General features: G+C 45.6%; 1 protein-coding gene across 4 annotated transcripts in view; it reads right to left on the reverse strand.

Moving 5' to 3' along the window:
- Positions 1–311: 311 nt before the first annotated feature.
- The window catches only part of TTF1 (transcription termination factor 1), a 28,448-nt gene continuing 8,486 nt past the window's right edge, over positions 312–20,273 (reverse strand). For 2 of the 4 annotated variants that reach the window (XM_083160920.1, XM_083160921.1), the window contains exons 6-14: positions 18,980–19,165; positions 17,936–18,014; positions 16,912–17,042; positions 14,877–15,087; positions 12,773–12,862; positions 7,561–7,626; positions 3,494–3,579; positions 2,061–2,149; positions 315–1,968 (exon numbers count right to left, since the gene is read on the reverse strand). In XM_083160920.1, coding sequence (XP_083017046.1) covers positions 1,846–1,968; positions 2,061–2,149; positions 3,494–3,579; positions 7,561–7,626; positions 12,773–12,862; positions 14,877–15,087; positions 16,912–17,042; positions 17,936–18,014; positions 18,980–19,165 — 1,061 coding nt within the window. In that variant the 3' untranslated portion in view covers positions 315–1,845. Of the gene's footprint in view, positions 1,969–2,060; positions 2,150–3,493; positions 3,580–7,560; positions 7,627–12,772; positions 12,863–14,876; positions 15,088–16,911; positions 17,043–17,935; positions 18,015–18,979; positions 19,166–20,273 lie in introns of those variants that run through there. The other 2 variants (XM_083160922.1, XR_014460981.1) reach the window with 2 other exon arrangements.

Here is a 20,273-nt window from a genome sequence, read left to right on the forward strand (position 1 = left end):
TAAGCACCCATGCGATGAGATGTGATGGTACTTCATTTTAAAAGCACCCATGGACACCCCCACCATCCACGTCACCCCGAAGCGTGGTGAGCGCAGCGAGCCCCGCGAGGAGACGCGGTTACGCGTCCTCCCGACCTTTTCATACCCCCACTATCCACGTCAGCGTGGAGTTGATTTTATAAAGTGTGGCGAGTGCAGCGAGCCACCGAGCCCGAAGCGTGGCGAGCGCAGAGAGCCCCACGAGGGGAAGCGGAATACATGTAAACTAGTCCGCGTCCCCTCGCTGCGCTCGCCACACTTTATAAAATCAACTCCACGCCAACGTGGATAGTGGGGGTATGAAAAGGTCGGAAGGACGCGTAACCGCGTGCGCTCGCCACGCTTCGGGGTGATGTGGATAGTGGGGGTGTGCTAAATGTATACTGGGGTGTTGTGCTAAATCGCATGCGATTTTGCGTGCGATGCGATCTACGGCCAGGCTGCGATTTCACTATGCAGAATAGCCCACTAAGCAAATAGCTAAGTGGGCGCCCTGCAAATACACAAGTAGCCTTATTTTTGCTTTGGTCATAAAGACTGTATTACATAGGTTATCTGGAATTGGTTAATCAGGGCATCTTACGAGCAGAAGCTGTGTGTCATTTCTCCCCCTGGTAGGCCCGAGCCATGTAAAAAGCTGGGGCCTACCAGGGGGAGAAATGACATGACCCCATTCATTAAGAGCAGATGGACATTTTAAACAAGATGACATAAATGATATAAGATGCAATATCCTTGGTGTGGATCATTAGGTTGACCAGAATTTGGTTGAGTCGACTGTGTCAAAAGATCGACATGAAAATTTGTAGACACTGAAAAAGATCAATAGGTACAAAACGTCAACACAGTAAAAAGTTCGGCATGGAAATGGTTGTAAGTTTTTTTTTTTTAGTTTAATTTTTTATGTTTATCTTTTTGAAAGCCAAATGGACCTATTGTCTGTCCACCAAACTCGTAAAATCTCTATACATATGGACTGCGGCCAAACTATGATCAAACAGAACAAATATGCCAGACGGACCCAGGATTTTGGCCAGTCCCCCCGGGTGAGCATGCGGTGTGAAACGGTCATTTTCAAGCACTGTTTTACACGGGTCGGAACTGGGTTGCTGGGCAGTTTGAACAAAAACCTCAGGTCGAGCAACCCGGATCCCGTTCACTGCTATGGAGGAGGCAGAAGTCAGTGCTGCCTCCTCCTCCTCCATCGCACGACTGGCTGCTGCTCCGCCCCTCGCCTGACATCAGTGCCCAGTAATGTGCCTGGTGCTGACATGGTATGATTTATCGCAAATGCCGGGTTGCTCCCGGGCCAGAACCGGGTCTAAATCCCCAGAGCGACCCGGGTAAGGAAGCAATCCGAAGCTCTCTGCGGATTGGGAGGACAGAATCAGCATTGCAGATGCTCTAGTATGGTATCCTGCAGATCACCTAGACTAGACACAATACAGTTCTCTTCTGAGCCATTATTTATGTTCTTATAGGTGCGCAGAAAACTCGCCTTCTGTGAACGTTCGCTTTAGTTCTAAATGTATAAATAGCCAATGTAAATAAATGTAGCAAAGGATCATCAGGGGAAGAACATACATACCAGTCCGTGTTCCAAGAACATTTATCATACAAAAATTCATAAAAAAGAAAAATAAAGATTTTTTTTTTAAAAAGTTTACAGCTTCAAACATGTAGAACAGCAACCATTGACTTTAGCGGATGTCGAGTCGATTATTTCATCTAAAACAGGCTTCCAGTATTCTGTTTGAGAGCACCTAGTTAAAATATTTTAACCCCCCCTCCCCCCCTCCCATTTGGTCACACATAATCAGGTCGTCTTTTGGATCTGGGTCTTTTCCGAGACTCCACCCGCATCCCTTCTGGCCCATTGTATTCCTGAAAGATTTCACTGACTAAGAACTGGTCTCTTTTCTCTGGGACCTACAGACATGTAAGGAAAGCACAAGTTTAGGCACATCAGAAATATAGGGACCACCAATATACTGTAGGCTTAGTAAACGGAAACTATTTACCTGCAAGGGGTATTCCTGCAAAGAGAGTAGATGTTCTAACTTTGCTTCCAATTCTGGCAGGGTCACACTGCATAAGTAATCCATAGCATCTAGAATGTAAACAGAAAGTGATGTGCACCAGGGAAAAGTGATCTGCCTACTAACAGTACAAGCAAAGAAACCTGTACATGTGAGGGACATGCAAAGAAACCTGTACATGTGAGGGAGACTTATCATCTACACATAGAAACTGCATTCAGTCATTGCATGGGTTAAAGTCTATTAACAAGGACCATGTGTTCTGGGGTGATGCAGTCAGCATCCCGGAATGGAGACAGCCAGCATCCTGATTGGTGACAAGCATGTGGCCAGGGATGGGGGAGTTCCTTAGGTCGACACCTGAAATAGGTTGACATGGGTAAAGTTGACAGGGTCGGAAGGTTGACACAATAATTAGGTCAACAATGGAAAGATCGACATCGAGTTTTTCAGTTTTTGTTTTTCTTAGCCAACATGGCCGGATTTCATGCCCTACCACTACGGCATGGCGGGAGAATAAAACCGTGCCCTAAGCATGGCGAGTGCATCTTTTGATGTGGGAAGGAGGAAGGGGAAGGTTAGGATTTGCTGTAGGGAAATGGGATTAGGTTTAGGAAATAAGAAGGGGGGTTAGGGATAGCAAAATATATACAATAAGTGAATCATATATATTTTTTTTACATTTCAAGAAGTCGCGCAGTATCTAAACTGGATGCGCACCAAGCTCACATGAATATTGGTATTGATAAATACATAAAGGTATCTTTAAGGGGAAATACATGGCGTACCAGTACTCACGGTGGTTAGCAGGGTGTAACATCAAGGTATCTTTTCCGCCAAAGTAAATTATTTGTACATTAATACATAAAATGGAATTACAACTTGATAAAAAACAGTTGAAGACGCAAGGATGGGCAAGCGGTAAATGTGGTGCCCAAACTGGGGATCAAAGATCCGGATCTGATCCGTGCAGGGCATTCACTCACCCTGAGCCAGAGGCTACCGCTGTGATGACTCACTGAATCTAGATTGTAGAATTTCATCTCTTCGTCAGGATCCCATTAGATTAAATTCTCAAAACATGTTGATCTATGACCTATGCATCTATTAATACCAATATTCATGTCAGCTTGGTGCGCATCCAGTTTAATTACTGTGCGACGTCTTGAAATTTAAAAAAAGTATATGATTCACCCATTGTGTATATTTTGCCCACACGGTTGCTGTGGAAGTCTCAATTGAGGAGATATGTATGTCGCCTGAAAAAGTCAAGATATACGAGGAATCAACACCCATAGGGGAGTATCTATCCTTTTTTTTTTTAAAGGAGAGCGTCCAGGATCTGTATATGAATGAATGAGAGCGGATCCATCTGTGTACGCTGTCAAGTCTTGTGTTTGCAACAGGAAACTTACCAGAAAAACTTAAATTCTTAAAGTCAGGGACATGTAATTTTTTCAGCCGAGAAAACTTTCTCTGGGCGATTGAGGTCGGAATGTTTCTGAAAGAGAATAAACATGGTACATGGATGAAAGATAGACATTAGTCAATAGGTCTACAGGTTCACAAAGCATACAGAAAAGGTTGACATGGTTCTAATAGTTAGGCACATGGAGAAGAGGGAATGTAATGGTTACGCCAGTGGTTCTCAAACTATGTGCTGTGGTACCCTTAGGTGCCTTGGGGAACTTGCAGGGGTGCCCTGGATTGGTGATCCATGACCAATTCAAATGATTTATGGCCAATATAATAGGCAAGTCGTGGACAAACAGAAGTGAATCCTGCCCATTATCACATAACTAAGGATGAGATATACACACAATTTACTTAAGATTTTTTTTCTGATTTTCTCAAGGATAAACATTTGGCCTCAGGGAAAAATATTCTGATACTTCACAGTGCTGCGATTCAAAAAATGTTGGAACCACTAGGTTACGCACTTAGCAGAGTTAGGCTGCAGAAGGGGACAGTTAGGGTCAGCCACTTGAAGAAGGGGGGGGGGGGGGTAAGGGTTACGCACTTAGAGTTAGGCTGCGGAAGGGGACAGTTAGGGTTAGGCACTTGGAGAAGGGGGGAGTAAGGGTTACGCACTTAGCAGAGAGTTAGACTGCGGAAGGGGATTATTAGGGTCAGTCACTTGGAGAAGGGGGGAAGTAAGCGTTACGCACTTAGCAGAGAGTTAAGCTGCGGAAGGGGAACATTAGGGTTAGGTACTTGGAGAAGGGGGGGGTAAGGGTTACGCACTTAGCAGAGTTAGGCTGCGGAAGGGGATTATTAGGGTCAGGCACTTGGAGAAGGGGGGAGTAAGGGTTACGCACTTAGCAGAGAGTTATACTGCGGAAGGGGAACATTAGGGTTAGGTACTTGGAGAAGGGAGAAAGTTAGGGTTACGCAATTAGCAGAGAGGCTGCGGAAGGGGATAGTTAGAATCAGGCACCAAGAGGGAAGTTTAGTTTAGGGTTCCTTATGACCTGGCCGATCTATTCACTGTCTGTCTATATATTGTAGATCTTTTCTTCCACACCCAATAAAGGTTAAATATGTAGTTCATGTCAATGAAATTAATTCTAAAATTCAATTTGTTATAAACTGGAAAAAGAAGAGAGCAAACAGCATTTGTGCTGACTAACGGGGGTATTCAATTGGTGCTGAATTTCACTTTTCAGTTTTTTGGGGGGGTTTTTTTAGGATGAATTTCAATTCAGCCTATTCAATTAAAGTGCCAACACCAGTACATAAATTCAGTTGTCATCTATGGAAGGCATGGGATGCATTGGGGATGTCCCAACGCTGGGCCTAAGGGAGATGTGGTGCACTGCACCTTAAATCCACAAATTAGATAATTGGACTCAAACAATTAGCATCTGTAGAATATAGTAATTAACCCATTGATACAGGAGATTGAATGGATACACCAGACTATATACTGCATATTCTGATGGGGTCGGATGTGTTTGAAGTCTCTATGATTTATTCGAGTGAGGAGGGAGAACTGAAGATCTCAAAAGGTGCCTGGCAGTTGTTTATTTTGGAGAAGACTTGAAGCAAAGATGAACCAGATCCGGAAGTAAGTATTCCTCAGCGGTAATAAGAAGGGACCGCTAAATAGTTACTCCAGAGAGTCTAGTCGTGGAGGTTTGATTTCAGCACGCATGACTGATATTCATGTGATTTCTCCTGGCCAGGTCTTTTAGCAGGTGCACAGGTGTATTAATTACTCCCTGACACATTTTAAAAGATCTACAGGTGGCGCAAATTATTTCACTTCTGATTCTGGGAGGATAACGCCAATAATTTTAATTGAAAGTTTTGCATAACCAAAAACAAGAAATGAAAAGTCGGAGAATGTAAAGATAAGTATTTGTTGACTTTCTCCTTTGGGCATGGTGGAGATGAAATTGGTATCACATTGAGAGTACAGGGACTGGATTGGTTGAGCCCCATTCCCACATCACATTCACATTTCTGAGTCTTTGGAGCTGGGCCGCTGCTTAGTAGATACTGAAAGATCTCAGTAATTGCAGAAAGCAAAATGAACTCAGGCAGATCAGTATAATGAACTCAGGCAGATCAGTATAATGAACACGGGCAGATCAGTATAATGAACACGGGCAGGTCAGTATAATGAACTCAGGCAGATCAGTATAATGAACACAGGCAGATCAGTATAATGAACACGGGCAGATCAGTATAATGAACACGGGCAGATCAGCATAATGAACACAGGCAGATCAGCATAATGAACACGGGCAGATCAGCATAATGAACACGGGCAGATCAGCATAATGAACACGGGCAGATCAGCATAATGAACACGGGCAGATCAGCATAATGAACACGGGCAGATCAGTATAATGAACACAGGCAGATCAGCATAATGAACACAGGCAGATCAGTATAATGAACACAGGCAGATCAGTATAATGAACACAGGCAGATCAGTATAATGAACACAGGCTGATCAGTATAATGAACACAGGCTGATCAGTATAATGAACACAGGCAGATCAGTATAATGAACACAGGCAGATCAGTCTAATGAACACAGGCAGATCAGTCTAATGAACACAGGCAGATCAGTCTAATGAACACAGGCAGATCAGTATAATGAACACAGGCAGATCAGTATAATGGACACAGGCAGATCAGTATAATGAACACAGGCAGATCAGTATAACGAACACAGGCAGATCAGTATAACGAACTCAGGCAGATCAGTATAACGAACTCAGGCAGATCAGTATAACGAACACAGGCAGATCAGTATAACGAACACAGGCAGATCAGTCTAATGAACACAGGCAGATCAGTCTAATGAACACAGGCAGATCAGTATAATGAACACAGGCAGATCAGTATAATGGACACAGGCAGATCAGTATAATGAACACAGGCAGATCAGTATAATGAACACAGGCAGATCAGTATAATGAACTCAGGCAGATCAGTATAATGAACTCAGGCAGATCAGTATAATGAACACAGGCAGATCAGTATAATGGACACAGGCAGATCAGTATAATGGACACAGGCAGATCAGTATAATGAACACAGGCAGATCAGTATAATGGACACAGGCAGATCAGTATAATGAACACAGGCAGATCAGTATAATGAACACAGGCAGATCAGTATAATGAACTCAGGCAGATCAGTATAATGAACTCAGGCAGATCAGTATAATGAACACAGGCAGATCAGTATAATGGACACAGGCAGATCAGTATAATGGACACAGGCAGATCAGTATAATGAACACAGGCAGATCAGTATAACGAACTCAGGCAGATCAGTATAACGAACTCAGGCAGATCAGTATAACGAACACAGGCAGATCAGTATAATGAACACAGGCAGATCAGTATAATGAACACAGGCAGATCAGTATAATGAACACAGGCTGATCAGTATAATGAACACAGGCAGATCAGTATAATGAACACAGGCAGATCAGTCTAATGAACACAGGCAGATCAGTATAATGGACACAGGCAGATCAGTATAATGGACACAGGCAGATCAGTATAATGAACACAGGCAGATCAGTATAATGAACTCAGGCAGATCAGTATAATGAACACAGGCAGATCAGTATAATGAACTCAGGCAGATCAGTATAATGAACACAGGCAGATCAGTATAATGAACTCAGGCAGATCAGTATAATGAACTCAGGCAGATCAGTCGGGTTGGTTGAAAATAAGTAAACAGAGTTCACAGCACAAAAAGGGGCAGTTGGAAAAATAGGGACCTCTATACAATCATCTCCTAGCAACACACTTTGAAGGACAGCAGAGTGTTGCCTACCAACAATATACCGCCAGTGGGATTGTGTGGGAACAAGAAAAAGACTGAAAATCTGCAGAAGGCATCAAAGCAAATGCCTGTAATCCGAGTACTGGGACCTGGTTATATTTACCAGATTACATCAGACTGCAACTGGTACAACATGATTTCAGGACACAGAGAGTAAGGTCTTTACCCAATAGCATTACACAGATCATCCCATTTCACCTCTCCATTCTCCTTGGCACCCGATTCATGTATCCTGCAAACCAGTCATAAAGGTGTAGTTAAGTGATTGAAGACCTCTGATCATACATCACAATATAACTAAAAATATATATTTTCTTTGTTTTGGGTTGTTTTTTGTATAGGACGTTTGTATTTTCGGTACTTATATGTTAGTTGGGCGCCCACTATAGTTAGTACGCTCATACCCCCACTATCCACAGCGCACATCAGCCTGCAACCACCTGCATTCATTCTGCACAGCGCACATCAGCCTGCAACCACCCGCATTCATTCTGCACAGCGCACATCAGCCAGCAACCACCTGCATTCATTCTGCTCAGCGCACATCAGCCTGCAACCACCTGCATTCATTCTGCTCAGCGCACATCAGCCTGCAACCACCTGCATTCATTCTGCACAGCGCACATCAGCCAGCAACCACCCGCATTCATTCTGCACAGCGCACATCAGCCAGCAACCACCTGCATTCATTCTGCTCAGCGCACATCAGCCTGCAACCACCTGCATTCATTCTGCTCAGCGCACATCAGCCTGCAACCACCTGCATTCATTCTGCACAGCGCACATCAGCCTGCAACCACCTGCATTCATTGTGCTCAGCGCACATCAGCCTGCAATCACCTGCATTCATTCTGCACAGCGCACGTCAGCCTGCAACCACCTGCATTCATTCTGCACAGCGCACTTCAGCCAGCAACCACCTGCATTCATTCTGCTCAGCGCACATCAGCCTGCAACCACCTGCATTCATTCTGCACAGCGCACATCAGCCTGCAACCAACCACCTGCATTCAATCTGCACAGCGCACATCAGCCTGCAACCACCTGCATTCATTCTGCACAGCGCACATCAGCCAGCAACCACCCGCATTCATTCTGCACAGCGCACATCAGCCAGCAACCACCTGCATTCATTCTGCTCAGCGCACATCAGCCTGCAACCACCTGCATTCATTCTGCTCAGCGCACATCAGCCTGCAACCACCTGCATTCATTCTGCACAGCGCACATCAGCCTGCAACCACCTGCATTCATTCTGCTCAGCGCACATCAGCCTGCAATCACCTGCATTCATTCTGCACAGCGCACTTCAGCCAGCAACCACCTGCATTCATTCTGCTCAGCGCACATCAGCCTGCAACCACCTGCATTCATTCTGCACAGCGCACTTCAGCCAGCAACCACCTGCATTCATTCTGCTCAGCGCACATCAGCCTGCAACCACCTGCATTCATTCTGCACAGCGCACATCAGCCTGCAACCACCTGCATTCATTCTGCACAGCGCACATCAGCCTGCAACCACCTGCATTCATTCTGCACAGCGCACTTCAGCCTGCAACCACCTGCATTCATTCTGCACAGCGCACATCAGCCTGCATTCATTCTGCACAGCGCACTTCAGCCTGCAACCACCTGCATTCATTCTGCTCAGCGCACTTCAGCCTGCAACCACCTGCATTCATTATGCACAGCGGACATCAGCCTGCAACCACCTGCATTCATTATGCTCAGCGCACATCAGCCTGCAACCACCTGCATTCATTCTGCTCAGCGCACTTCAGCCAGCAACCACCTGCATTCATTCTGCTCAGCGCACATCAGCCTGCAACCACCTGCATTCATTATGCACAGCGGACATCAGCCTGCAACCACCTGCATTCATTCTGCTCAGCGCACATCAGCCTGCAACCACCTGCATTCATTCTGCTCAGCGCACTTCAGCCTGCAACCCCCTGCATTCATTCTGCTCAGCGCACTTCAGCCTGCAACCACCTGCATTCATTCTGCTCAGCGCACTTCAGCCTGCAACCACCTGCATTCATTATGCTCAGCGCACTTCAGCCTGCAACCACCTGCATTCATTCTGCACTGCACACATCAGCCTGCAACCACCTGCATTCATTCTGCTCAGCGCACTTCAGCCTGCAACCACCTGCATTCATTCTGCTCAGCGCACTTCAGCCTGCAACCACCTGCATTCATTCTGCTCAGCGCACTTCAGCCTGCAACCACCTGCATTCATTCTGCTCAGCGCACTTCAGCCTGCAACCACCCGCATTCATTCTGCTCAGCGCACTTCAGCCTGCAACCACCCGCATTCATTCTGCTCAGCGCACTTCAGCCTGCAACCACCTGCATTCATTATGCTCAGCGCACATCAGCCTGCAACCACCTGCATTCATTCTGCACAGCGCACATCAGCCTGCAACCACCTGCATTCATTATGCACAGCGCACATCAGCCTGCAACCACCTGCATTCAATCTGCTCAGCGCACTTCAGCCTGCAACCACCTGCATTCATTCTGCACAGTGCACTTCAGCCTGCAACCACCCGCATTCATTCTGCACAGTGCACTTCAGCCTGCAACCACCCGCATTCATTCTGCACAGCAGCCTGCAACCACCCGCATTCATTCTGCACAGCGCACATCAGCCTGCAACCACCCGCATTCATTCTGCACAGCGCACATCAGCCTGCAACCACCCGCATTCATTCTGCACAGCGCACATCAGCCTGCAACCACCTGCATTCATTCTGCACAGCGCACATCAGCCTGCAACCACCTGCATTCATTCTGCTCAGCGCACTTCAGCCTGCAACCACCCGCATTCATTCTGCACAGCGCACTTCAGCCTGCAACCACCTGCATTCATTCTGCTCAGCGCACTTCAGCCTGCAACCACCCGCATTCATTCTGCACAGCGCACTTCAGCCTGCAACCACCTGCATTCATTCTGCTCAGCGCACTTCAGCCTGCAACCACCCGCATTCATTCTGCACAGCAGCCTGCAACCACCCGCATTCATTCTGCACAGCGCACATCAGCCTGCAACCACCCGCATTCATTCTGCACAGCGCACATCAGCCTGCAACCACCCGCATTCATTCTGCACAGCGCACATCAGCCTGCAACCACCTGCATTCATTATGCTCAGCGCACATCAGCCTGCAACCACCTGCATTCATTCTGCACAGCGCACATCAGCCTGCAACCACCTGCATTCATTATGCACAGCGCACATCAGCCTGCAACCACCTGCATTCAATCTGCTCAGCGCACTTCAGCCTGCAACCACCTGCATTCATTCTGCACAGTGCACTTCAGCCTGCAACCACCCGCATTCATTCTGCACAGTGCACTTCAGCCTGCAACCACCCGCATTCATTCTGCACAGCAGCCTGCAACCACCCGCATTCATTCTGCACAGCGCACATCAGCCTGCAACCACCCGCATTCATTCTGCACAGCGCACATCAGCCTGCAACCACCCGCATTCATTCTGCACAGCGCACATCAGCCTGCAACCACCTGCATTCATTCTGCACAGCGCACATCAGCCTGCAACCACCTGCATTCATTCTGCTCAGCGCACTTCAGCCTGCAACCACCCGCATTCATTCTGCACAGCGCACTTCAGCCTGCAACCACCTGCATTCATTCTGCTCAGCGCACTTCAGCCTGCAACCACCCGCATTCATTCTGCACAGCGCACTTCAGCCTGCAACCACCTGCATTCATTCTGCTCAGCGCACTTCAGCCTGCAACCACCTGCATTCATTATGCTCAGCGCACTTCAGCCTGCAACCACCCGCATTCATTCTGCTCAGCGCACTTCAGCCTGCAACCACCCGCATTCATTCTGCTCAGCGCACTTCAGCCTGCAACCACCTGCATTCATTATGCACAGCGCACATCAGCCTGCAACCACCTGCATTCAATCTGCTCAGCGCACTTCAGCCTGCAACCACCTGCATTCATTCTGCACAGTGCACTTCAGCCTGCAACCACCTGCATTCATTCTGCACAGTGCACTTCAGCCTGCAACCACCCGCATTCATTCTGCACAGCAGCCTGCAACCACCCGCATTCATTCTGCACAGCGCACATCAGCCTGCAACCACCCGCATTCATTCTGCACAGCGCACATCAGCCTGCAACCACCCGCATTCATTCTGCACAGCGCACATCAGCCTGCAACCACCTGCATTCATTCTGCACAGCGCACATCAGCCTGCAACCACCTGCATTCATTCTGCTCAGCGCACTTCAGCCTGCAACCACCCGCATTCATTCTGCACAGCGCACTTCAGCCTGCAACCACCTGCATTCATTCTGCTCAGCGCACTTCAGCCTGCAACCACCCGCATTCATTCTGCTCAGCGCACTTCAGCCAGCAACTACCTGCATTCATTCTGCACAGCGCACATCAGCCTGCAACCACCTGCATTCATTCTGCACAGCGCACATCAGCCTGCAACCACCTGCATTCATTCTGCTCTGAACACTTCAGTCTGCAAATTATAAGAATCTTTCTACATGTGTATGCGAAATGCCACTTTGCAGGCTTCAGTATCAACTCCACACAGTGTACTTGCCTGCTATGCTTTCCTTGTGGTAAGCTTCAGTTTGTGACTACAAGTAACTATACATACAGTGTACTCCTCACATAGGGGGTTATTCTAGCTCACTCTTTCTGACAAAATCCTTCTTAGATGGACAAAACCATGTGCACTGCAGGTGGGGTAGATGTTACTTGTGCAGAGAGAGTTAGATTTGGGTGGGGTTTTACTTCAAAGTGAGATCTATATTGCAGTGTAAAAATAAAGCAGTCAGTATTTTCCCTGCACAGAAACAAAATAACTTACCCAAATCTAATTCTCTCTGCACATTTTACATCTGCCCCCCTGCAGTGCACATGGTTTTGTCCATCTAAGAAGGATTTTGTCAGAAAGAGTGAACTCGAATAAGGCCCATAGAGTGTAACAGCGAGTGGTGCGCTGCACCTGCAAGTGTCCACGCCACCTGTATAAAGCACTACCCTTTATACGCTGTTCTCTCCACACGAGGAGCCGCCTTATCAGGCATCAAGCTTCTTACAATCTCAATCCACAAAATCCCAGAGACCTGACACTGTATATACGAGTGACGGGGGCACTGTACATCCCCCGTAAGTCACGTGATATCATGTAGAACTGAATCGCCCCCATTGTCCATGTTCTGGTGCCGCACACTGCATGCACGTGTTATACCTCATACGTACAATGTTGCCGGTGGCAACATCCTTTCTTCCCATGTGAATACATACAGATTACACTGCCCTAAGAATGGAGTGTAAAATACTGCATTGCATTTAGAACATCCAGTCATACTTACCAATGAATCATATTAATAGAGGTCTCTATGCCCAGAAGTCCTGCAAATGGGTTGACCCCATTGTTCATTCGGATTATGGCAAGGTCAAACCTAAAACCATGGGAAAAAAATCAGTGTGGTTTGGTGACTCCATGTAATGACATAAATAATACAGACGGATGAGACGCATCAATACAGGTTGTGGACTGACCAGGCTGCACTCTGATTGCAGGCTGCAGGCTGATTGGATGCCTGTGTTATATAATGCTGCACTCTGATTGGATGCCTGTGTCCTATGACTCATAGAACGACCCTGACCCGTAAGGTAAGGGGAGGTGCTGGTGAGGCCGGCAGTCTATGAATACTACAGAGGGATGGATCAAGTCTCCTAAAGCGGAGTGCCCACTGCAACCAATCAAGTTATAAAATGGACTTGATAAATGCTAGCGAGAAGCAGAATGATTATTATGGGCAACCGCTTCCTTCATTATCAGGCTTTGCAACATCTCCCCCTATGTCTGCAAGTCTCCGGTCTGATGGGATGTTGCTATGGGTAACCAATCAGAATCTACTTCTAGAAGATTATAGATAGCAACATCCCATGTGAGATAGATCTCCCATCTTAGTAAATTTCTCCAGAAGAGCTCAAAATAACAGATCTAGGCCCTTATTGCAGAACAAAGTTGTTGGAAAATGGTCAAAACCATGTGCACTGCAGGTGGGGCAGATGCTACATTTGCAGGGAGAGTTAGATTTGGGTGTGGTGTGTTGAAACTGAAATCTAAATGGCAGTGTAAAAATAATGCAGCCAGTATTTACCCTGCACAGAAACAAAATAACGCACCCAAATCTAAAGGTGCGTACACACATACAGATTTTCTGTCCGATGTTATCTGGTGGGAACAAAAACCTGGAACTGTCTGGGAGCAAATGACAATCAAAAATTTCCACCCAAATGCAGGAAAACAGAAAAACAATATCTGCTTTGACAAATTTGTTATATCAGAATGATTGAAACAATTTGTCTGACTGATCACTGTCTGTTTCCAAGTGTTTGGGAACAATTTTTTGATCATATGTCATATGCTCCCGTACATTTCCAGGTTATTGTTCCCACCAGATAGATCAGACAGAAAATCTGTACCTGTGTACGCACCTTTACGCTCTCTGCACATGTTACATCTGCCCCACCTGCAGTGCACATGGTTTTGCCTATTTTGAGAACCAATTTGTACTGTGGTCAGATCTGAATAAGGGCCATAGTTGGAAGATACACCTAGAACCATGGACCGCTGAAGAAAACAGACTGAACATTTTGGAAGCCTTTTGGCTTTTTCTGGTGCAAGAATGAAATATCTATTTATAGAATTACTCGTGCGATAGAACAAGTGCAGTTTATGAAGTCCACTTCCACGTCCACATCCACTTGTCCAGTCGCAGTGAACTAGCTCAGATGAGCATATACAATAACGTATAATGGCCATCTAGCTTTAAGCAGAGAAAACCAGGCAGTGGCACTGAAGAAATCCTTGAAGACAATATAGGGGGGCTTCAGAATTTGGGGGTAATTCACATTGCCTCGGTCAGCAGTGTACATTTGCCGCTTACCGAGCGGTTAGACAATGACCACCTGAACACACGCCACCCCCTTCCCAGAGCGAATGAGCACATTTGCATGCCAATGGATATGTATGCTCACACAGCTATCGGCATGTGGCATGCAAGTGTATGGGGGGGAAATCGTTCCATGGTCGGTGATAATGGAATCATTGTTCCACCTGTTCGCAAATAAAAGTCAGTCTAGGCCGACTTACTTACGAGCGTCTGCATCGGTCTGCCTGCGGGGAATGGCCAGCGTTTTCATGGGGTGCCCCTGCCCACCCCCCTCCCCTACCCGTGCGAACACCTCGAGTGTGATACTCGCCAAAAGCATTCGCACTGCAGATCTGCGCATCCTAATTTTCACTGATACGCATGCGTAGACCCCCAACATAGGCCAAATGCGAGCCAACCTGAATCACCCCCTTTGTGTATGCAGGGCTTTCTCACTGCCAGTGGTGACGCTACAGTCTGCAAAAACACAACAACAAAAAACCCATTGAACATCCGCTAAGAGCAGAATTACCATTTTCCTTTACAATGCACCCAGTTTCTTGTTTTCATCTTTTCCCCTATATTGACCCATGGGATCCCCTTGTATATCTTCTGTTTAGCAATAGAAATGGGCTCCTGAGCTTCGCCCTCTTCCGTCCTCTGACCGGAGTTCAAGACAAAATCTTTCACAGAGGAGATTAAGAGGTTTGTTTCCTCATTGCTCCACGATCCGCGATTGTTCTCTACAAAGGGAGGAGAAATCGTTTCACCAAACGTCAGGATTGGCCACATTCGTATACAGTATATTCAGTAATCGGTTATTTAACAGATATACGAGCAAAGAATCCAATATTAGGAGAATGTACATGCTGAAATACAGCCCCATCAGTGCTAAGGACAAGTCCTACTAGTCCACAAAATCTAAGGGAATCAACAGATCCCTTTCTGCGGTGAGATTTGGGTTTTCTTGAGTAACCCTTGTCCTCGATATCGGTGTTGGCGGGGATCGGCTAGTGTGTAGGGGATTTAAGGCATCTGCCCCATCACTACGATCAGGTGTACACACCAGCATTGCAATCTGGAGGTCAGTCTGATCTGTTCGCACCCCCACTCGTTCGCACGGGGAGCGATGTTTTGGGTCTGCACATTTACATAAACATATAGGCGTATGTGCAGGCTCTATTTGTGAACTTGCATAGTCGCAGTGGGAGCGGGGGGGGGGGCGCGGTCACTGGTCGGAGACCATCAAATGATTTCGGCCCCACCTGCAAGGCTTTGAGAAGGGAGCAAGCAGTGTTTAGTTGGCTCGTAAAGCTGCTTTGCGAGTCAACCAGAATGACATTTGTGTGTGTCCCCACCGTTAGCAAGAAGAATTGGGGCCAGATGTGGGGCTATCATGGGGCAGGACCCCTGCAGTCCTACTAGTTGTGGGCTGGGAGGCTTGGTTCTAAAATAAGTAGTAAACTTGTAGTTCTCTGTGAAGTGAACATATGCCGGCCTATTAATTCTTATGGTGTATGCGTACATACAGTAGTTGTGGGCACACTAGTCTCGCCATCCATGCCGCAATGTTGGATGTACGTAGCTATATCTCTCTATATCCCTGCACACAGAACCCGAAAACAGCATCCCAGCAATTAATATTCCAACAGATTTTGGAAACTACTTTAACCTTAAACCTAATTCTAATCCATCCCTCCCGAAGCCTCACCATAACCCCCTTCCCCCTAACACTAATCCTCCCACTAGTGCATAACCTGAATCCTTGTTTTACCAATGGAATTCTGTGAGCAAGGAAATTAACTGCAACCCACATATACTTCTTGTATGTTTGCGGTGGTCTCTATGAGCCTAATTCAGACCTGATTACAGGACAAATATGTTCTCAAAATGGGCAAAATCATGTGCACTGCAGGTGGGGCAGATGGATCGTGTGCAGAGAGAGTTAGATTTGTGTGAGTTATCTTGTTTCTGTGCAGGGTACATACTGGCTGCTTTAAATTTACACTGCAATTTAGATATGTTTTAACGAACCCCACCCAAATGTAACTCTCTCTGCACATGGTACATCTGCCCCACCTGCAGTGCAGCATGGTTTTGCCCATTTTGAGAACATATTTGCCCCGCGATCAGGTCTGAATTAGGCCCTTATTCAGATCTGATCGCATTACAAATTTGTTCTCAAAAATGGCCAAAACCATGTGCACTGCAGGTGGGGCAGATGTAACATGTGCAGAGAGAGTTAGTTTTGCACAAGTTATTTTGTTTCTGTGCAGGGTAAATACCGGCTGCATTATCTGTACATTGCAATTTAGATTTCAGTTTCAACACACCCCACCCAAATGTAATTCTCTCTGCACCTGTTACATCTGCCCCACCTGCAGTGCACATGGTTTTGTCCATTTTGAGAACAAATTTGTACTGCAATCAGATCTGAATAAGGCCCTTAGTCCCTATAGTTTCTGCCAACTTCAGCGAGGACTGCCTCAAAGATGCTGGAAAAGTATTAAGGAGGAGGGGGGGGGGGGGGGGTGTAATTACAGTCACACATCACAACCAGCACTTACTGTGCCGGAGCTGAGAAGCCTTTAGCTGAGTTGAAGTACGATTTCGCCCAATATGACATCCAATGTTGGTCCAATTGTTTCCATGAATCTTGCAGCTTTCCTTTAACTTTTTCAACTCTTCATCTGTGAAACTAAAACACACTACAGTAAGTAAACGTATACAAAGCTAATCAGAAAGTATCATGTAAACAAATACACATATACTAATAAATCGTAAGATTAATACACCAGCCCTAATAACCTGGGTTTTTGTACGGCAGCGCGTAAAAACCCGGATTTGCAGTTCTCAACCTTGGTCCTCAAGTACCCCCAACAGTGCACATTTGACATCTCCCCACAGAATCACAAATTAAATAATTAGCTCCACCTGTGGCCCTTTAAATGTGTCAGTGAATAATGAGTGCACCTGCCAGGTGAACTGGAAAATGTGCACCGGATCGCGGTGCAATATAAGCCGAAAAGCAGGTGCTGGGAGATGCTCTCATCTCCCAGCGCCGGCTCAGGCCCCTCCTACAGTGCCGTGGACGTTGGGTGTAAAAGGGATCAAAAGCTGGGTTGCCCCCGAGTCCTACGTGGAACACTGGCCCTGTTTGGTGATATTACTAGATTTATCCAGCATGCTGGATATTAATCACCAGGCGATAGTGACGTGTGGGGCTGCCCAAAGAAGTAACAGTGCAGAAGACCCTGCACTGGCCGTGCTTCCATGAGACTCCGTTGGACCCTCTGGTGCCAATGAATCAAGCATCAAAGAGGATAGTTTGGCACGGAGGGTGGTGAGCTGCGACGGCTCCATTGTAGCCTGAGCCATAAGGTTGGCCGACACTGGCTCCACCGTGTAAAGATGCGGAGAAGGAGCCGCTGACAGCCGATGCCCACCGTGTCTACCCTGCCAGGCTCATCGGAGAGAATGATCACAAGGCTGATGAGCTCTCTACAGCACAGCACCAACCATAACATGGGCTGGATGAACATTCCCATCACTAGGAACCAGTAAAATCAGTGTCAACAGCAAATTACTGACCTTCCTTTAGTACCAGAGGAATCATATATCTTTGGTCCTCGGTGGGCTATTTCTTGCATGGTATGATACACGCCTTTAGCTGTAAGCAAATAATCATATAGATTACAGACAAATTCATTGTTATGTATCAATCTTACAGTGTCTGAGAACTTAAAATAAAAATGATGCTGTTGGCTTGGCGATAGACCTAGACCCCCCCCACCCCCACCCCCCACATCATTATCGTTATTCGTTCTCTCTTTGTATTGATATACCTCATTGAGCTAAATTCTCTGATTTATTGTTGTAATGTTGCAGCATACCATTTTATGTTGAAATAGAATTAGTTTATTTATTTATTAAGTTATTTATATAGCACACATATTCCGCAGCGCTGTACAGAGAACATTCACATCAGTCCCTGCCCCAGAGGAGCTTACAATCTATATTCCCTACCACATGTACACACACACACAGACATTCTAGGGTTAAGTATGTTGGGACCCAATTAGCCTACCAGTATATTTTTGGATATCTAGGAACTTTATATTCATGGACACGGAATTTCTGGTTTTCAATTTTTTGTTTAGGCTTCATTAAAAGAAAGTATACAGTATATAAAAAAAAATATGATTCGATGTCCATACAGCGCTAGCACTGCTGAGTCCAAGGAATTACCAATGACAGCAAATCCAACCGCACTAGAATGACAGAACCGCTTCTTTAAAACACCAACCTAACGTCAGTTGGAGGCTGAGCAATGATGTCAGTACCCCAAGTAAATGTTCTGATTATTTTTTATAAATTTACATTTAGAATAGGGCAAAAATAAATAAATTAGGTTTAAGACATAAACCAACTGGCTTCCTGTGCGTTGATCTCTGATCTGACCACTAAGCTCCTGAATTTGTGATCTTCTCATCTGCCGCAAAACTAACCACAGATCTTATGTAAATGCACATCGAGACGCCATTTTTTCTACTACTTTTTTGGTTTTGTTGGGTTTTAAAATTGACCTTTTTTTTTAAAAAAAAAAATGATCAAATTAAAACAAAATAAAATTACCGATTCTTTGTCGAAAAAGGAATTTCCGTTTGACTTTTTCTATAGTCGGCTTCAGTTCTGGGAATCTGTAGCTGTGAAAGAGCATTTCTCCGGACTCCAAGCCTGTTAAGCACAGAAACTCCTCGACGTTTTTCTTTATCTGTTCGTCTTCCGCGGGTTTGAATCGTCCAGTTGCAAATTTAATTCCTGGAATGTAAAACACAAAACCAGTTTCATAGGGAAGTGATGTCATCACGGTTATCTTTCAATATATACATTTTACATTCAGATTTTAGACAATATGTGCTGTCTGAACGGATTGTCCCGTCATCATGTGTCCCCTACTTTTACCGATAAGTTTTATTAAAAAATTGGATAGGAATTTGCTCAAAAAAACCCCCAGCCCAAACCACAACTTCAAAATAAAATCATGTACTTAATTGTGCCTAACACCAGATAATGTATACATTTTTTATGTTATCACTGGTGCAAGGATTGATACAGTTTATGAGAAAGTGCCAAGGGGTGGTCTGCCTCTTCAGACCTGTGCAAACCCCAATGACAGCGTAACGTGCCCCCTCAATTAACTCACACAAAAAAAAAGACTTTGCTCCTAATATTTAGGACTGACATAACTGCTGGAAGCAGGTTATGGGGAAGAGAAGTCAAACAGATTAAAGCATTTATTTGTATGTACTTTAGCAATGCCCAACTAGAAAATAACTGGAAACTTTTGAGGACTTAATTGTAAATAAGACAATCATGTACTTCCCAAAAGGACTAGGAGATCAACATATGAGCGTGTGTTCATATCTACAGTGGAATTTGTACTTATATTAAGTATTGGTCACAGAGTCCAATGGGGGACACTGAAGCATTGGGGCGCAGACAGGGGCTGATTTAGGCACAACATTATTTTGAAATGTTTTCTGTGGTACAAGGTTTAAACGCCTTGACTCTGTATCAGGAGAAAGTGACAGAGCTATTCTGAATATGTATGTGGTTGTGCCTGGGTATACATGGAGATTGTCGTATTTCCCAACTTGTCACCCTTCTTGTTTCTGTACCCAAATAAAGTTTGGAACATCTAAAAATAAAATTAAAAAAAAAAAAAAAACCCTTAAACTGGATACACACTATAAGATTATATTCCCAATCGCACTGGTTGGAACGAAAATCCGGTAATGTTTGAGAACAATTACATTCAACAATTTGTAAATTGGGAATTTGGGAAAATGTAATCTGCATAAATTGGTTAAAGCAAAAGGCTATAAACAATTTGGGCGGGATGCTCTAAAACAGAAATGCGGTAAAA

Source organism: Crinia signifera, chromosome 9 (genome assembly GCF_055691185.1).
Source record: "Crinia signifera chromosome 9, ASM5569118v1, whole genome shotgun sequence".
In the NCBI taxonomy this organism is placed as follows: domain Eukaryota; kingdom Metazoa; phylum Chordata; class Amphibia; order Anura; family Myobatrachidae; genus Crinia; species Crinia signifera.